This window comes from Meles meles, chromosome 12 (genome assembly GCF_922984935.1).
Source record: "Meles meles chromosome 12, mMelMel3.1 paternal haplotype, whole genome shotgun sequence".
NCBI classification, from domain to species: Eukaryota; Metazoa; Chordata; class Mammalia; order Carnivora; family Mustelidae; genus Meles; species Meles meles.
Window position 1 is genome coordinate 72,427,486 of NC_060077.1, and position 15,081 is coordinate 72,442,566.

General features: G+C 37.3%; 1 protein-coding gene across 2 annotated transcripts in view; it reads left to right on the top strand.

Annotated features, from left to right (window-relative positions):
* ME2 (malic enzyme 2) overlaps window positions 1-13,861 on the top strand; it is a 77,513-nt gene extending 63,652 nt beyond the window's left edge. For both annotated transcript variants that reach the window (XM_046024483.1, XM_046024482.1), the window contains exons 14-16: window positions 7,490-7,560; window positions 8,222-8,320; window positions 12,966-13,861. In XM_046024483.1, the coding sequence (XP_045880439.1) occupies window positions 7,490-7,560; window positions 8,222-8,320; window positions 12,966-13,148 (353 nt within the window). In that variant the 3' untranslated portion in view covers window positions 13,149-13,861. The remainder of the gene's footprint in view (window positions 1-7,489; window positions 7,561-8,221; window positions 8,321-12,965) is intronic.
* Window positions 13,862-15,081: the final 1,220 nt, after the last annotated feature.

Genomic DNA, 15,081 nt, shown 5'->3' on the forward strand with positions numbered 1-15,081 from the left:
TTTCAGGTGTACAATATAGTGATTCAGCACTTCCATCCAACACCCAGTGCTCATCAGGACAAGTGCTCCTTAATCCCACCACCAATTTAACCCACCCCCTCCCACCTCTGGGAACCATCAGTTTGTTCTCTATAGAAAGAATCTGTTTCTTGGTTTGCTGCTCTTTTTTCCTATTGCTCATTTGCTTTATTTCATAAATTCCACATATGAGTGAAATCAAATAATCTTTGTCTTTCTCTGACTGACTTATGTTGCTTAGGGTAATACTCTCTAGCTCCATCCATGTTGGTGTAAATGGCAAGGTTTCATTCTTTTTTTTTTTTTTTTTAATGGCCGAGTAATAGTACATTGTATATATATACCACATCTTTTTATTTTTTTTTAAGATTTTATTTATTTATTTGACAGAGGTAGTGAGAAAGGGAACACAAGCACGGGAGAGCTAGAGAGGGAGAAGCAGGCTCCCCACTGAACAGGGAGCCCAAAGCTGTGCTGAATCTCAGGATGCTGGGATCATGACCCAAGCTGAAGGCAGACACTTAACAATGGAGCCCCCCAGGCGCCCCTGGCCCACACCTTCTTTTTCCATTCACCAGTTGATAGGCAGCCTACATAATGGGAGAAGATATTTGCAAATTACATATCTGATCAAGTGTTAGTATCCAAAATATATAAAGAACTTATAAAACTCAACACTCAAAACCCAAATAATCCAATTAAAATATCAGCAGAAGACATGACTAGACATTTTTCCAAAGAGGACATACAGATGGCCAATAGATACATGAAAAGATGCTCATCATCACGGTCATCAGGGACAAACAAGTCAAAACTACAATGAGATAATCACCTCACACCCATCAGAATGGGTAAAATCAACAACACAAGAAACAGCAGGTGTCCGTGAGGAAGCGGAGAAAGGGGAACCGTCTTGCACTGCTGGTGAGAATGCAAGCTGGTGCAGCCGCTCTGGAGAACAGTATGGAGGGTCCTCAAAATGTTAAAAATAGAACTACCCTATGGTCTAGCAATTGCGCTACTAGGTATTTACCCAAAGAATACAAAAATACTAATGCAAAGGGTACATGCACCCCGATGTTTATAGCAGCATTATCTACTATAGCCAAAGTGTATAAACAGCCCAAGTGTCCCCTTGGTACCTCCTTATTGTACTTCTCAGCTATAACCACTGTTAGTGGTTTGCTTTGAGCTTTTCTGATGGTTACCATCATGACAAACACCCTTATCTTCCCTTATCTTGATTCTAGCCATGGACTGTATGTATGAACTTCCCACTGTTAAATATAATAGAGTACACATACCTCCTAATACTTTGCTTCTCTACCTTTCAATTTGTTACTATTTTTAGTTTTCCCAGTAGTTACCTTTATTTTTATATAATGCATCTGAAAAACTTTTGATAGCAGCTTACCACAGTTTTATGAGTTTGCCACTGTTGAAAAATCTGGTATTTAGCTATATCTGTTCTTATTCCATCTCTCAATTTTGGTTAGTTAATGTTTCTACATTGTAGGGCTCCTGTGCGGCTCAGTCAATTAAGCATCTGCCTTTGGTTCAGGTCATGATCCCAGGGTCTTGGGATCGAGCCCTGCATCGGGCTCCCTGTTAAGTGGGGAGCCTGCTTCTCCCTCTCCAGCTCCACCATGCTTGTGTTCCCTCTCACTATCTCTGTCATAAATAAAATCTTAAAAAAAAAAAATGTCTACATTGTAGAGAGTGTTTTTGGACATGTAGATTATGCTCTGTTATTTTCTGTGCTTTGTGGATTGATTCCGAAATTACATGACTATTTATGTCTAAACTGGGGTATGATTTGATAAATATAGTAGAATATGTAATTCTATATTACAAAATTTTTGAAACTCAAAGTAAAAGTCTTTCAAGTATCAAGTATCATGAATCTTTCTTTCATTTCCTGCCAGCTTTCTTCATTTCTTCTGGATCCTGCTCCACAGCAGACTACTTTCTCTTCTTCTTTTTTTAAGATTTATTTATTTATTTGAAAGGGAGAGTGTGCGTGTTCATCAGGGGAAGGGCAGAGGGAGAGGATCCCAGGCAGACTCCCTTCTGAGCAGGGAGCCTGATGGGGGGCTCAGTCTTACAACCCTGAGATCATGACCTGAGCTGAAACCAGGAGTCAGATGCTCAACCGACTGAGCCCCCAGGTGCCCCGCACAGCAGACTACTTCTTGTGACTGGTGTTGTTCTCCCTCTCATGCATGTACTGTTTCTGTCTTGCTGCTATTCCTCTCTATCTTGATCTCATTTTTCGGGAGTACACCTTTTGACAAAGTGTTTTTATTAAGCATTGATGAAAACTTCCTGAGTTTTTACATATCTTAAAAATGTCTTTATTTTGTCTTCTCACTTGGTAGTTTGGTTGGATAGAGGTTTGTAGATTGAAAGCCTATTCCCTCAGATCTTTGAAAATATTTCTTCTCTTTTAGTGTTGCTATGAGAAATCTGATGTCATTGAGATTCTCATTTCTTTATCCATACTAGCTTTTCCTCTCTAAAAATACTTAAAATTTTATCTTTATCTTTAGATTTCTGAGGGTTACTGGGATGCATCCAGGTGTGGGCCTATTTCCATTTATTATGCATATCTGTGTGGGGCCAGGTCACTATATATTCTTTTCCAAAGGATTTTTTTAACTTTTTTTTTTTTCTTTCTTATATCCTTCCTTCCATTATTTATTTTTCTCTTACGGAACTTAACCATGGTCAAATACTTCTGTTGTCCTTGACTTGTAATTTTTATTTTACATTTTCAACTCCGCCTTTTTAAATTCTATAATGTGGGGGAGTTCTGTTCATGTAACTCTTGATTTCAGGGCTGTGAATTCAAGCCGCATGTGTGGGTGTGGAGCTTACTTAAATTAAAACCTAGGGCACCTGGGTGCCTCAGGGGATTAAAGCCTCTGCCTTCCGCTCAGGTCATGATCCCAGGGTCCTGGGATCGAGCCCCAAGTCGGGCTCTCTGCTCAGCAAGGAGCCTGCTTCCCCTTCTCTCTCTCTCTGCCTGCCTCTCGGCCTACTTGTGATCTCTGTCTGTCAAATAAATAAATTAAAAAAAAAACACCTAAAACAACAAAAAAGTCTTTTTTTTAATTATAAAAATTTTCAAACATACACAAAAGCAGAGAAAAGAATGAAGTCCCATGTTCCCGTCTCCCGCGTTTCAGCAGTTACTAACATGTAACCATATTTTCCTTCCTCACTGGGTTATTTTAAAGCAAATCAGAGCGATCATATAATTTCATTCATAACTACTATAGTATGTATCTCTTAAAAAGTAATGTTTTTTACTGTTGATAGAAATTTTTTTAAATTTTATTTTTTTCAGTATTTCAAGATTCATTATTTTTACACCATACCCAGTGCTCCATGCAATACCTGCCCTCCTTAATACCCACCACCAGGCTCACCCATCCCTCAGCTCCCTCCCTTCCAGAATCCTCAGTTTGTTTCTGAGTCCACAGTCTCTCATGGTTTATAATTTTTTTTAATTAAACATAATACTCGTATCATACCACATAAAATGATCATTTGTTTGATATCACATATCATCAGTTCAGTAGGCTCACATATTATTTTTTATTCCCAATACCTTTATCTTATCCTAAAATCACTCTTTTTTAATAGCCACTTTTATTTTTGTAAAGGTTGCAGGATCTTTTTGAATTTCTTCTGAGAACTAAGATTCTTTTAAATATTTCTTCCTTTGTGCTGTTCATTTTCTATAAATTTCTGGTGATCCTTAATTGTTCATTCATTTTAATGAAAGACCGTGTTGGATTTGGCCTGAATTTCCTTTGTCTTCTTGTGGGCCTTTCCCTGAGGAGCTGAGAGTAGACACTAAGATTTCATGACAGGTCGATTTTTAGTGTGCGTAGGCTAGCATCAAGCAAGCGCATTTTAACTGTTGTTAAAGTAAAGAAGACTTTTAGCCTGTGAATACCCCAGTGCTTTTGTGTGTGAATTTTCCTCCTGTGTAGCTGTTTCATGTCTAGGGTTGTACCATGCTTGGCTCTTGAGACCTAGTGTCTATAATAGAAACTCTCCCATCACCAATGATCTCTTTCTAGAACTTGATAATGTTCAGAACCCATCCATTCTATCCAGCAGTATTCCTGTGGCATAAAGGCATAAGAGTATGGAAAAGAATACTTTTCTGCTCTTTTTAACAAAATCATCTTCTATATCTTATTTGACTAATGAGGAATCTGGCAATTGATTATTTTTATACAACACCACAGAGTCCTAACTTTATTCTTAACCATTACCAGCACTATAAATACAGATGTAAAAATGACTTGGTAGTAGAGGTAAAAATGGACTTTAAAGCAGGAGACCAAAAGTCTGTTGATAGAAAAATGTAAGTCTCCGATAATGTTTGAATTAACTGGTCCAGCAGTTATAACGGGATGAAGTAACAACAAAAGTAAAACCTTACCAGGGTCAAAAGGCTAATAAGATATTGACTAATAAAATACTCGGGAATTCTGGATCAAGAATAGGGGGAGAACTTGAGCTTCGAAAACCAGTATGTAAAGGACTTTCACCATGAAGTGTTCTTTCATCAGCGAGAGGGGAGCTGAGCAGTCTAACAGTGCTTTTGGTGGAAGGAGGGCAAGCGTCGGAGTCTGACATCTGCCAAGAGTGGGATTCTGTGTGAACCTTTTGTGCTGTAGCCTAAAGGCTATACTATAGAATATGGGTCTAGTTTGCACTGTCGCGTAGATGATCTAGAAAACCTCAAGCCTTTGTTCTGGCTTACCAGCACCCACAAGTGACTGACAGAAGCAAACAGAAATCTACGGAACAAGATAAACACTATCCTTTTCTTCAAGTTACTTTCACAAATTTTGAAATACACCTCCAGTTAAAAAATTAAAGATAAAGACACACGTACAGAGACAAGACAGCAGAAGACAAAAGTATCAGAAACAACAGGAAAACTGGAATTCTGGCTATCAAACAGGTGCTGTGAAACAAATATGCTTGTGTTTATGGAGATAAAAGCCAAGTTTGAAAGATTCAGCCAAGTAACACTAAATTGTAGAATTGAAAAATAAAATAAATTTAAGAATTCAGCAAATGAGGCTTATGGCAGATTAGACTAAAGAGAATTAAACTGTAAAGTCAGAAGAAATGATTGAGAGACCAAAAAAAGAAAAATATAGAAAAACAGATATATACCTTTAATTGATATACTTTATTGTATGGTCCCAGAAGATGAACATGAGAATGAAGCAGAGGCAATATTTGTGTCTCGATGGCTGAGAACGTCTTGGAACCTGATGAATGAAGTCAGTACACAATATTGACGTGAAACCCATGTGGGATAAATAAAAGGCCACTTCTAGGAACATTGTTGTGAGGCTTCAGCAAACAATAACAAAGAGAAGACTAGAATGCAGCCAGAGCAAAAGGATTTCCTTGAAAGGAGCAACTATAATAGTTTATCAGCTAAGCAAATTGAAACTGTTAAAGGGACTTGCATTGTCTAGCAGGAGAGTACATTAGAGATTGCCATGGAGTTTTCATAGAGTGCAGGTTATAAATTTTAGGATAATCACTAGAAGGCTAGAAGAGCTTCTCAACTATGATTAAAGACTGTTAAGGGAGGAAATGAAATGATTTAAAAAAAAATCCAACAGTCAAGAATGAAGAGGAAAGGAAGGAACATGGAGTAGACAAGACAAATATAAGAGGACAATAGATTTTGTTCCAATCATTTAAGCAACTATATTAACTATAGATGGAACAAATAAATGCTCTACTTTCTGAAATATATGTATTATCTAGAGGCTAGATTAAAATAAGGAATCTATTAACCATCTGTTTTTCTTCTCATCCTTGATTAATTGGATAACTGTAGTGCCCCACTCTGCCAAAGACTATTGGGATACTCTTTGAATACTGTAAAACAGAATTTCTAGACTGGAAGACACCGGACAGAGTTGAGGAAGGAGGTGTCAGAAAGTAGGGTGATTGAAAGGCAAGTCACCACAGTGATGCTCAGAGTTGGCAAGCCCCATTATCGTCCTCATGGCTACCAATCATTCTTTTAGTTCCTAACCCTTACATATGAAAAACACTCAAATGTTACTGGGCAACTAAGGAAATTTCTTATTTAAACAATTTATCTCATAAGAGACTAAAATAGGAAATAAAAAAGCTGTTTAGGAAGAAGCAGGGATTGATTAGGTGGGGAGAAGGAAAGTTTAAAAATTATCAGTAACCACAAGGAGACGAAAATAGTATGTTCCAGAAACAGGACAGAATTTTTTTTTTCTTAATTAGAAAACAAAATGAGCTCTTGAAAACGAAAAGTTTGATAGCAGCAGGATTAAAAAAAAAAAAAAAGCTGAGGAAATCACCTAAAAAACAAGCAGAGAACAAGGAATGGAAAACAAAAGAAGAAAATTAGAACACTAGTCCAGAAAGTACAATATCAGAAAAAAGAACTGTAGAGAGAAAGAACAGGTAAGTGGAAGGAAGAATATTATCGAAGACTTCATGAACATTTCCCCAAACCGAAAAGACCCAAGTTTCTAGATAGGAAGGGGCTCCCACTGAGTGCCATATGTGATATGTGAAAGTCATGCACCTCAAAGCCTATCACTGGGAAACTGCAGAACATTCAGGACGAGAAAGGTTCCTAATACTTCTAGAAATGCAGTAAAAAGATAATCACTGAAAAGGATCTAGAATCGAACTGGCACTGATTTCTCACCAACAGTGCTGGCAGCTAAAAGGTATTGAAGTAATGACTCACAATTCTAAGGGAAATTATTTCCAAACTAGAATTCTAAACCCAAACAAACTATCAAAAATAAGTGGGCAGTAGTTAAAAAAAAAATGGTGGGGAGGGGAGGGGGACATCTTTGGAAAACCTGTTGACTACTGATTGATTCAGCCTAAATGGCGCCCTAACCATACTGGCAGAAGGGACAAGGCTGGAAATGGGAAAGAAATCCAAGTACTTAATTCCTACAGGAAGGAGGGGGGGGGGGTTTAAAACTCAGAAGTCAATCAGGAGAAATACAAGGAAGCTGTTTGAGAGGAAGAAATATAAAAATAATCAGCTAAAAGAATTGAAAGTAGCTGCCTCTATAGGGCAAGAAGTGGCAGGGGTAGAGGTGGGCTGGGAATTGATGTTTCTTGTAACGAGTGTTGATGAATTGTATGCATTGTAATTTTGCTAATTGTAAAAACAAAATTGAGAAAAGCCATTTGATATTTCTCAAGTTATTCTAGGAGGTAAAAATTCTAATAGTTAACAAAGATCATTTGATTTTAACTCTCCGGTTTCTGTTTTCTCTTGGCTACTAATTTGGTGGGGGGCGGCCGTCTAGGGCTAGCGGTCACCATTAATTCGCTTCAAGTCTGGAATTTGTTTGGTTCCTTTCATAATTTGAAAAGTGATCTTACTAAATAAACTATTTTAAATGTTTTGTAGGTGTGGCTTTAGCTGTTATTCTCTGTAACACCCGGCATATCAGTGATCATGTTTTCCTAGAAGCTGCAAAGGTAAATGTTTTAAATATCATTTGGCTCTTTTATCAGAATGAATTATAAAGATGAATGGATCTTAATTAAAAGCAGAGAGAGAAAATGGGTTAAATCTGCCTTATGAATGGAAAGGAAGTTATTCATCTGTTGCTTTTTTGATCTGTCTACTTTTGCATAAGATTAGTTTTATATCATGATTTTTCAAATGTTTGAATGTTAAGCTATGAATCCTTCCATATTTATAACACACACTGTGCCTGTTGAGTGTCTGCGTCTGAAGGTACTATATTGTGACGGCATAGATAAAATGTCACACCTTCATTTTTTAATGGACAAATACTGATTTATCTGGGATGTGCTGGCCTGTTAGAGTGCTAAACTGTAATATGAGTTTTGAGGAACTCACATTAATACAGATTTTCATGTTTATTTTCATAGTAACTGATGTAATTATGCCACACTTTGTATGTATTAAGTAGAATATGTCAATAAACCTTTCAATCTGGTTATTTCTTATTTAGTGGTGAACAGTTTTAATCTCTGCAGTGCATATTCCTGCTTAAAATAAGGAGAATTATCTTACCTATATTATTTTCTGCTCCCCAAACCCCTTTTCCATTTTATTAGGTCCTTATTCTGTGTTACTTAAACAAAAATAAAATGCTGCTTTTCTCTTCAGGCTCTGGCAAATCAGCTGACAGATAAAGAGCTAGCTCAAGGGAGACTTTACCCACCACTTGCTGACATTCAGGAAGTTTCTATTAACATTGCTATTAAAGTAAGTATTAATGTATACCTCTTCACATAATTTTAATGATATTTTCTTTTTTTAAAGATTTTATTTATTTATTTGACAGACATCACAAGTAGGTAGAGAGGCAGGCAGAGAGAGAGGAAGGGAAGCAGGCTCCCTGCTGAGCAGAGAGCCTGACATGGGGCTCGATCCCAGGACCCTGGGACCACGACCTGAGCTGAAAGCAGAGGCTTTAACCCACTGAGCCACCCAGGTGCCCCTTAATGATGTTTTCTTAAGTAGCACAAGTTTATTAGAGAAAAGTTTGAAACGTTTTCAAGGGTGCAAAGAAGAAATTTTAAATCACCCATTTTCTTACTACCAGAATATAACCCACGTTATATTTTTTTAAAGATTTATTTATTTATTTGAGAGAGAAAGAGCAGGGGGAGGGAGAGAATCTCAGGCAGACTCCCCTCCTGAGTAGGGAGCTTGATGTAGGGCTCGATCCCAGGACTCTGAGATAATGACCTGAGCGAAAGTCAGAGGCTTAACCCACTGAACCATCCAGGCGCCCCTGGGGAAACCCATGTACCTTTAAAATTATTTGATATTGGGGTACCTGGCTGGCTCAGTCAGAGAGTGCAATTTGATCTGGGAGTTATGAGTTGGGTGTAAAGATTACTCAAAAGTAAAATCTTAAATAATAATTATTGTGTTATATATAATGTATATTATTTGATGCTATGTTTCCCATTACTATGGTTTTTTCAGTATTTTCTTATCTGTTCAAACTGTGCATTGTTTTGGATAAATTTTTCTCTCAATTTTTTGAATTCAAAGAAAATCCTGCATCTATGTATGAAACTATCAGACTTGTAAATTAAATTAGTGAAAACGAGTCTTTGGTACTGGCTCTTCCCTATCAGTACCTCTTCCCACTCAGTTGTCTGGTTTTTTTCTTAAGTCTTTGAATATAATTTTTTTGTTTTCTTCTTTAAACATGGTATGTGACTTATACTTATTTTCCTAGATTTAAAAATTTTTTTTGTTCTTTTTAATAAGTAAAGATTTTTCTTTCCATATCCTCACTTGTCATTTCTGGCATATAGGGAAGGTATTAATTTTTATAAATTTACTTGATAACTAGTTTGTTTGATAACTAGTTTGTTGAGCAATCTTAACTCTTTAAATTAACTCTTCTGGAATTTTGAGTTTTGAATCATTTGCAAGTAATTTTTTCTCCATTTTTTATGTATTACTTTTTCCCCTTGAAGACCAGTTTTAAGCAACTTAGTTGATAAGGGCATTCTTATATTTTAATACTAAATGTAATACTAGCTTTTGGCTGAAATATTCTTTTATCTTTTTAAAGAAATAATCTTAATCCCTAGTTTACTAAGATTTTCTTAAACATCAGGATTAGATGTAGAATTTATTAATAATATTTTTGACTGTATACTAATGATCATAAAATTTTTACTCCTCTGACTATAAATGTTATTGTTGCATTATTCTAACACTCATAAACTAAATAAAGATTGGAAATTAGAGGTGATGTGTTTAAGAAATAACAGCCAGGGGTGTCTACGTGGCTCAGTCATTTGAGCATCTAAGACTCTTAATTTCAGCTCAGGTCATGAGATCAAGCCCTGCATCAGACTCCGCACTTGGTGGGGAATTGGCTTGAGATTCTCTCCCTCTGCCCCTCCCCCCACGCATGCATCCTCTCAAGTGCTTTCTCTCACTCACATAAATAATCTTTAAAAATATTCTTTAAAAAAAATAAATAACAGCCAATCCAGGGGCACCTGCCTGGCTCAGTCAATGGAGTATGTGACTCTTCTTCTTGGAGTTATGAGTTCAAGCCCCGTGATGAGTGTAGAGATTAGTTTTAGGTTTTGGCTTCAAAGTCGGTTTTGGGTTTGTTTGTTTTTTTTTAAGATTTTATTTATTTGACAGAGAGAGAAATAGCGAGAGCAGAAACATGAGCAGGGGGAGTGGGAGAGGGAAAGCAGGCTTCCTGCTGAGCAGGGAGCCTGATGTGGGGCTCGATTCCAGGACCCTGGGAGCCGAAGGTAGATGCTTAATGACTGAGTCACCCAGGTGCCCCAAAGTTGGCTTTTCAATTGTGGGATATACTCTAAGCTATTAAACGTAAATGGATTCCTCCTTGTGCATGGTTGGTGGGAATGTAAATTAGTGCAGCCATTATGGAAAGCTGTATGGCTATTCCTCAAAATCCAAAAATTAGAACTACCACATAATCCAATAATCCCATTTCTGGGTATATATCCAAAAGAAATTAAATCATAATCTTGAAGAGCACTCCCATGTTCACTGCAGCATTATTCACAATAGCCAAGACACAGAAACAAATTAAGTGTCCATCAACATTCAGTGTGGCATATATACACAAATACATCTACACACACACACACGAATATTGTTCAGCCTTAAAAAAGAAGGAAATCCTGCCACTTGTACAAGGATGAACGTGGAAGACAGTGAAATCAGTCAGAGAAAGACAAATACTGTCTGATCTCATTTATAAGTGGAATCTAAAAAAGAAACTCCAAAAAACAGAGTAGAATGGTGGTTGCCAGGGGCTAGAGGAAAACAGGAAATGCTGATTAAATGGTGTAAACTTACCATAATAAGATAATTAAATTCTAGAAATCTTAATGTACAGCATGGTTTAATGAAATTTGCTAAAAGAGTAGATCTTAAATATTCTCACCACACTCGCAGGAAGTAAGTATGTGCAGTGATGAAGAGGTCAATTTGCTTGGTTGGGGGAATTATTTCACAGTGTATACATACATCAGAACATCTCATTGTATTCTGTAAATACGTGATTATTTGTCAATCCTATCTCTACTAGTAAAGTTGAAAAAAATTTAAAAATAAATAAAATAACATCTTAAAAAATAAATAACAGCCAGTCCACTTGAGCTGGAATCTAAAGTATAGGTAGGAAAATGGCACAAGACAGGATTTGCACGTTTTCTTGAGGCCAGCTTGTCCATATACACAAATGTCAGGCTAAGGAGACTAAATACCTTACTGTTGCAAAACAGCTGAGGATTTTAGAGCCCAGAACTAGGATGAACAGCGCTCGGTTTTAGAATTTATGGAATGATACTATATTTGGGACAGATTTTGGAACATATCAGTCAGTTAGATTACCAGTGTGTCAGGCTGAAAGGTCATATGAGAGACCTGTGCTTATGGGCTGGTACAGGAGCATAGCCCCAGGTTGATGCCTCTTCTCCCTTCCCCAGGGCAGAGAATTTGCTCCTTCATTGTCTTAAGACTTTCCTTTTTAAGAGCAAGGAAGACTTTCCTTTTTAAGAGCAAGGGATCAGGAGACTAGCAGTGCCTTGTTTCTGTCCCTCGCCCCATCCCACAGCCAGTGAGCATCCCCGATCTCTCTTGCTTTTTGCCTCAGCCTTTTTTGTGGGTACAAATATGTTTCCTATAATAGGCTAGAAAATATTTGGAATACATGTTTATCACAAAATACAGTAAGGTTGAGCCCCTGGAACGACGGGTTATTTTGAATAACCTTCATTTCTTTGTTAAATTTTTTTCTTAGAAAGCTGAAATAAACTTGAATAGTGGTCACCGTTTAAATGGGAATTGGAGTAGGAGGAGAAAGACAAAATTGAAATTTTTTCATCATGTGTTACAATATTTTTTTAAGTTAAAATGAAACCATAACTTGAGAATTTACTATATAATAAGCACTGTGCTATCTTGTGAGGAAGCTTTTCCTACTACCTCATTTCCCATCAAAACTCAGAGAGGGTTTATCCTCATCACCAGTCATGGTGTGTGTCTTGGTTACAAATATCAGACATCCATTCAAGCCAAATGAGGTGGGAAATAATCTGGCTTCACTGTGTAGGGCCTGGGATCTATAGTCTGAACGCTTTAGGTTTGAGACACAGCTCTCACTTAACTACCATGGGCAAGTTACTTACTTGTAACTTGTTACTATTATTACTTACTTACTCCTCATACTTTAGTGTCCTCATATGTAAAATGAGGATAATACGACCAGTACTTAACCTCATAGGATTGTTGTGAGGATTAAATGAGCTGTACATGTAAAGCACATGGAACGCGCCTGGCACTCCATATTGGTGGTGGTGAGTTGCCATGTGTAGGTCCCAGCCCTCACTTTACTTGACCTTATAGTTCTAGTGTCCAATATCTGATTTATAATAATTTCTGTGTCTCTTAGTCTGAATTCTAGAGCACAAACACTTCGCTCACATTAGGTTAGGTTTTCGCCCCAGTCCAGTCAGCTATGGATAGGACGTAGACTTTCTTACATGCTGTTTGAAAGTGGGGGAAGGACAGGGGCTAGGCGGGTCACCCAGTAGGGCTGCCTGACTGACACAAAGTAGAGCTTAAAATTGTTCGATAGCTTGAAGTATTAAGGAAATGCCAATAATGGGGGGGGGGCTTTAAAACACATCAAACTTACACTGAGATGGCAGATTATTTTTATTTCATCTTTCAGTTTTTAATAGCTTCCAAATGTTTTGAAATGAGTCAAAGTAATGTTTTTTTTTTAATTTTGAAAAAAGAAAGACGTCACATTCATTTCACTGTGTTTTAATAGTATTTTTTTCTCTCCAGTTACTATCAGAGTCTACACACAATCTTATTTATTTTTCAGGTCACAGAATACCTGTACGCTAACAAAATGGCCTTCCAATACCCAGAACCTGAAGACAAAGCCAAATACGTTAGAGAAAGAATATGGCGAAGTGAATACGATTCCCTGCTGCCGGATGTCTATGACTGGCCAGAATCCCCACTAAGCCCTCCCTTGATAATGGAAGAGAAGGACACCCACTGAAAAATACTTTCCGTGCTTCAGGGAAACTCTTATTTTTTTTTTTTTTTCCAGAGAAAAAGAGATAATCTCAAATTTATGGTTTTTTCCCTGTGTTTTATTCTCCCCCACTGCTTTCCTTGACTTTTTTTTTTTTCCCATGAATCTGTACTTCCTTAGAGGATCAACGTGTTGGCTACATTGTGAATGCCCACCAGCACCCTGCAATCAAATAACCATAATGCTTTTCTTCTGATTCGTAGCTCATAGCACATCAGAGAGATGTCACAGATGTATTTGTAAATGTCTTCCCTTGTGCTATTGTTCATGGTTGCCACAGTATTTGCTATTTACTATTACAGTAATGATCTTCTCTCCCCAGCTCTTTTAGGGCTACTAAGAAATTTACTCCTGTGGATAGGAGTATAGAGTTTTAAGAAGCCAAATTTAACCAGATTATAAGGACAAACTGTCAGTGTCTAAAAGTTCTTTTATTTCAGCCTTATTTTATCTTCATGCTCTGAAATTCCTTTCCAGCTGATAAATCTAGAGCAATGTGAAAAATCTACCCTGTTATTTATTTTCTGGACCTAAATTGAGGCCCAACTAACATCAGGAGAGAGAAATGGGAAGTACCGCTGTCTTTAGAGAGATAAACAAAATAGTCATTGTTTTCAACAGTGTATAAAAATCGTAGTGTAACTTTTTTATTTAATAAAGGTTTATCTTAAATTTAATTGCTTCAATTAATGTGATTTTATTGCCCAACTAGAAATTTAGGTTTGCTTATTATGAAAAACACCTATTTTCATTTTACTTACTTCTAGATGATTCAAAGGAGGGGATATAATGCATAAATTATAACTGACATCACGTGACTTTTAACCAATGAGTCCTGTTCCACGTTTTTTTTTTGTTTTTTTTTTAAATATTTTTATTTATTTGACAGAGAGAAATTACAACTAGGCAGAGAGGCAGGCAGAGAGAGAGGAGGAAGCAGGCTCCCTGAAGAGCAGAGAGCCCGATGTGGGGCTCGATCCCAGGACCCTGGGATCACGACCTGAGCCGAAGGCAGAGGCTTTAACCCACTGAGCCACCCAGGCGCCCCTGTTCCACGTTTGAATGAAGCATATTTAACTGGAGATGCTATACCCCTTATTCCAATAGTGGTGCTCTTTATTGTTTGGATAATTTTGGAATGTCTTTATTCCTTTGAATACCATTAGTGACAACTCTCCCCACTGAAGATGGATTTAATTTTTTGAAACCACCAAAATTAATTTGGAGCTAAGGGGGATGAGTGAGGTAGGTGTACAGACCAGGTAATGCCATTTTTAATACCAGTAAACTGGGTAACAATTGGCGAGTAAGGCCAGTTTTCGTATGTGGCTTATGGATTGGAGGGTTCTAAAGGAAAACGCAAAAGCCTTTGGAGAGTTAGTAGTATTACTTTTTTTTTTTTTTTTTAAAGATTTATTTTTTTGACAGATAGAGATTACAAGTAGGCAGAGAGGCAGGCAGAGAGAGAGAGAGGAGGAAGCAGGCTCCCAGCCAAGCAGAGAGCCCGATGCGGGGCCCGATCCCAGGACCCTGGGATCATGACCTGAGCCGAATGCAGAGGCCTTAACCCGCTGAGCCACCCAGGCGCCCCAGTAGTATTACTTTTTATGTGCCTAATATAATTGCTTTGAAGGAACAAAAACTTATTTTAAGTTTTTCTAGAAGATCAACTATAAAAAGTTATTCTTAGCTACATGTAAGGGTGTACATTATTTGGTATTTCTCTCCACAGTCCTTGATATGTTAGATGTGATATTCTATAGGGGGAAAAGGGCAACATTTGTATGTTCATATGTCCTATGTATAGGTAGAGATTGAGTCATACTAATTTTGGATATAATTTAACATTTTAAGAATGCTTGAAATGGCACTGCCATTTGGAGTATTTTAAAATGCA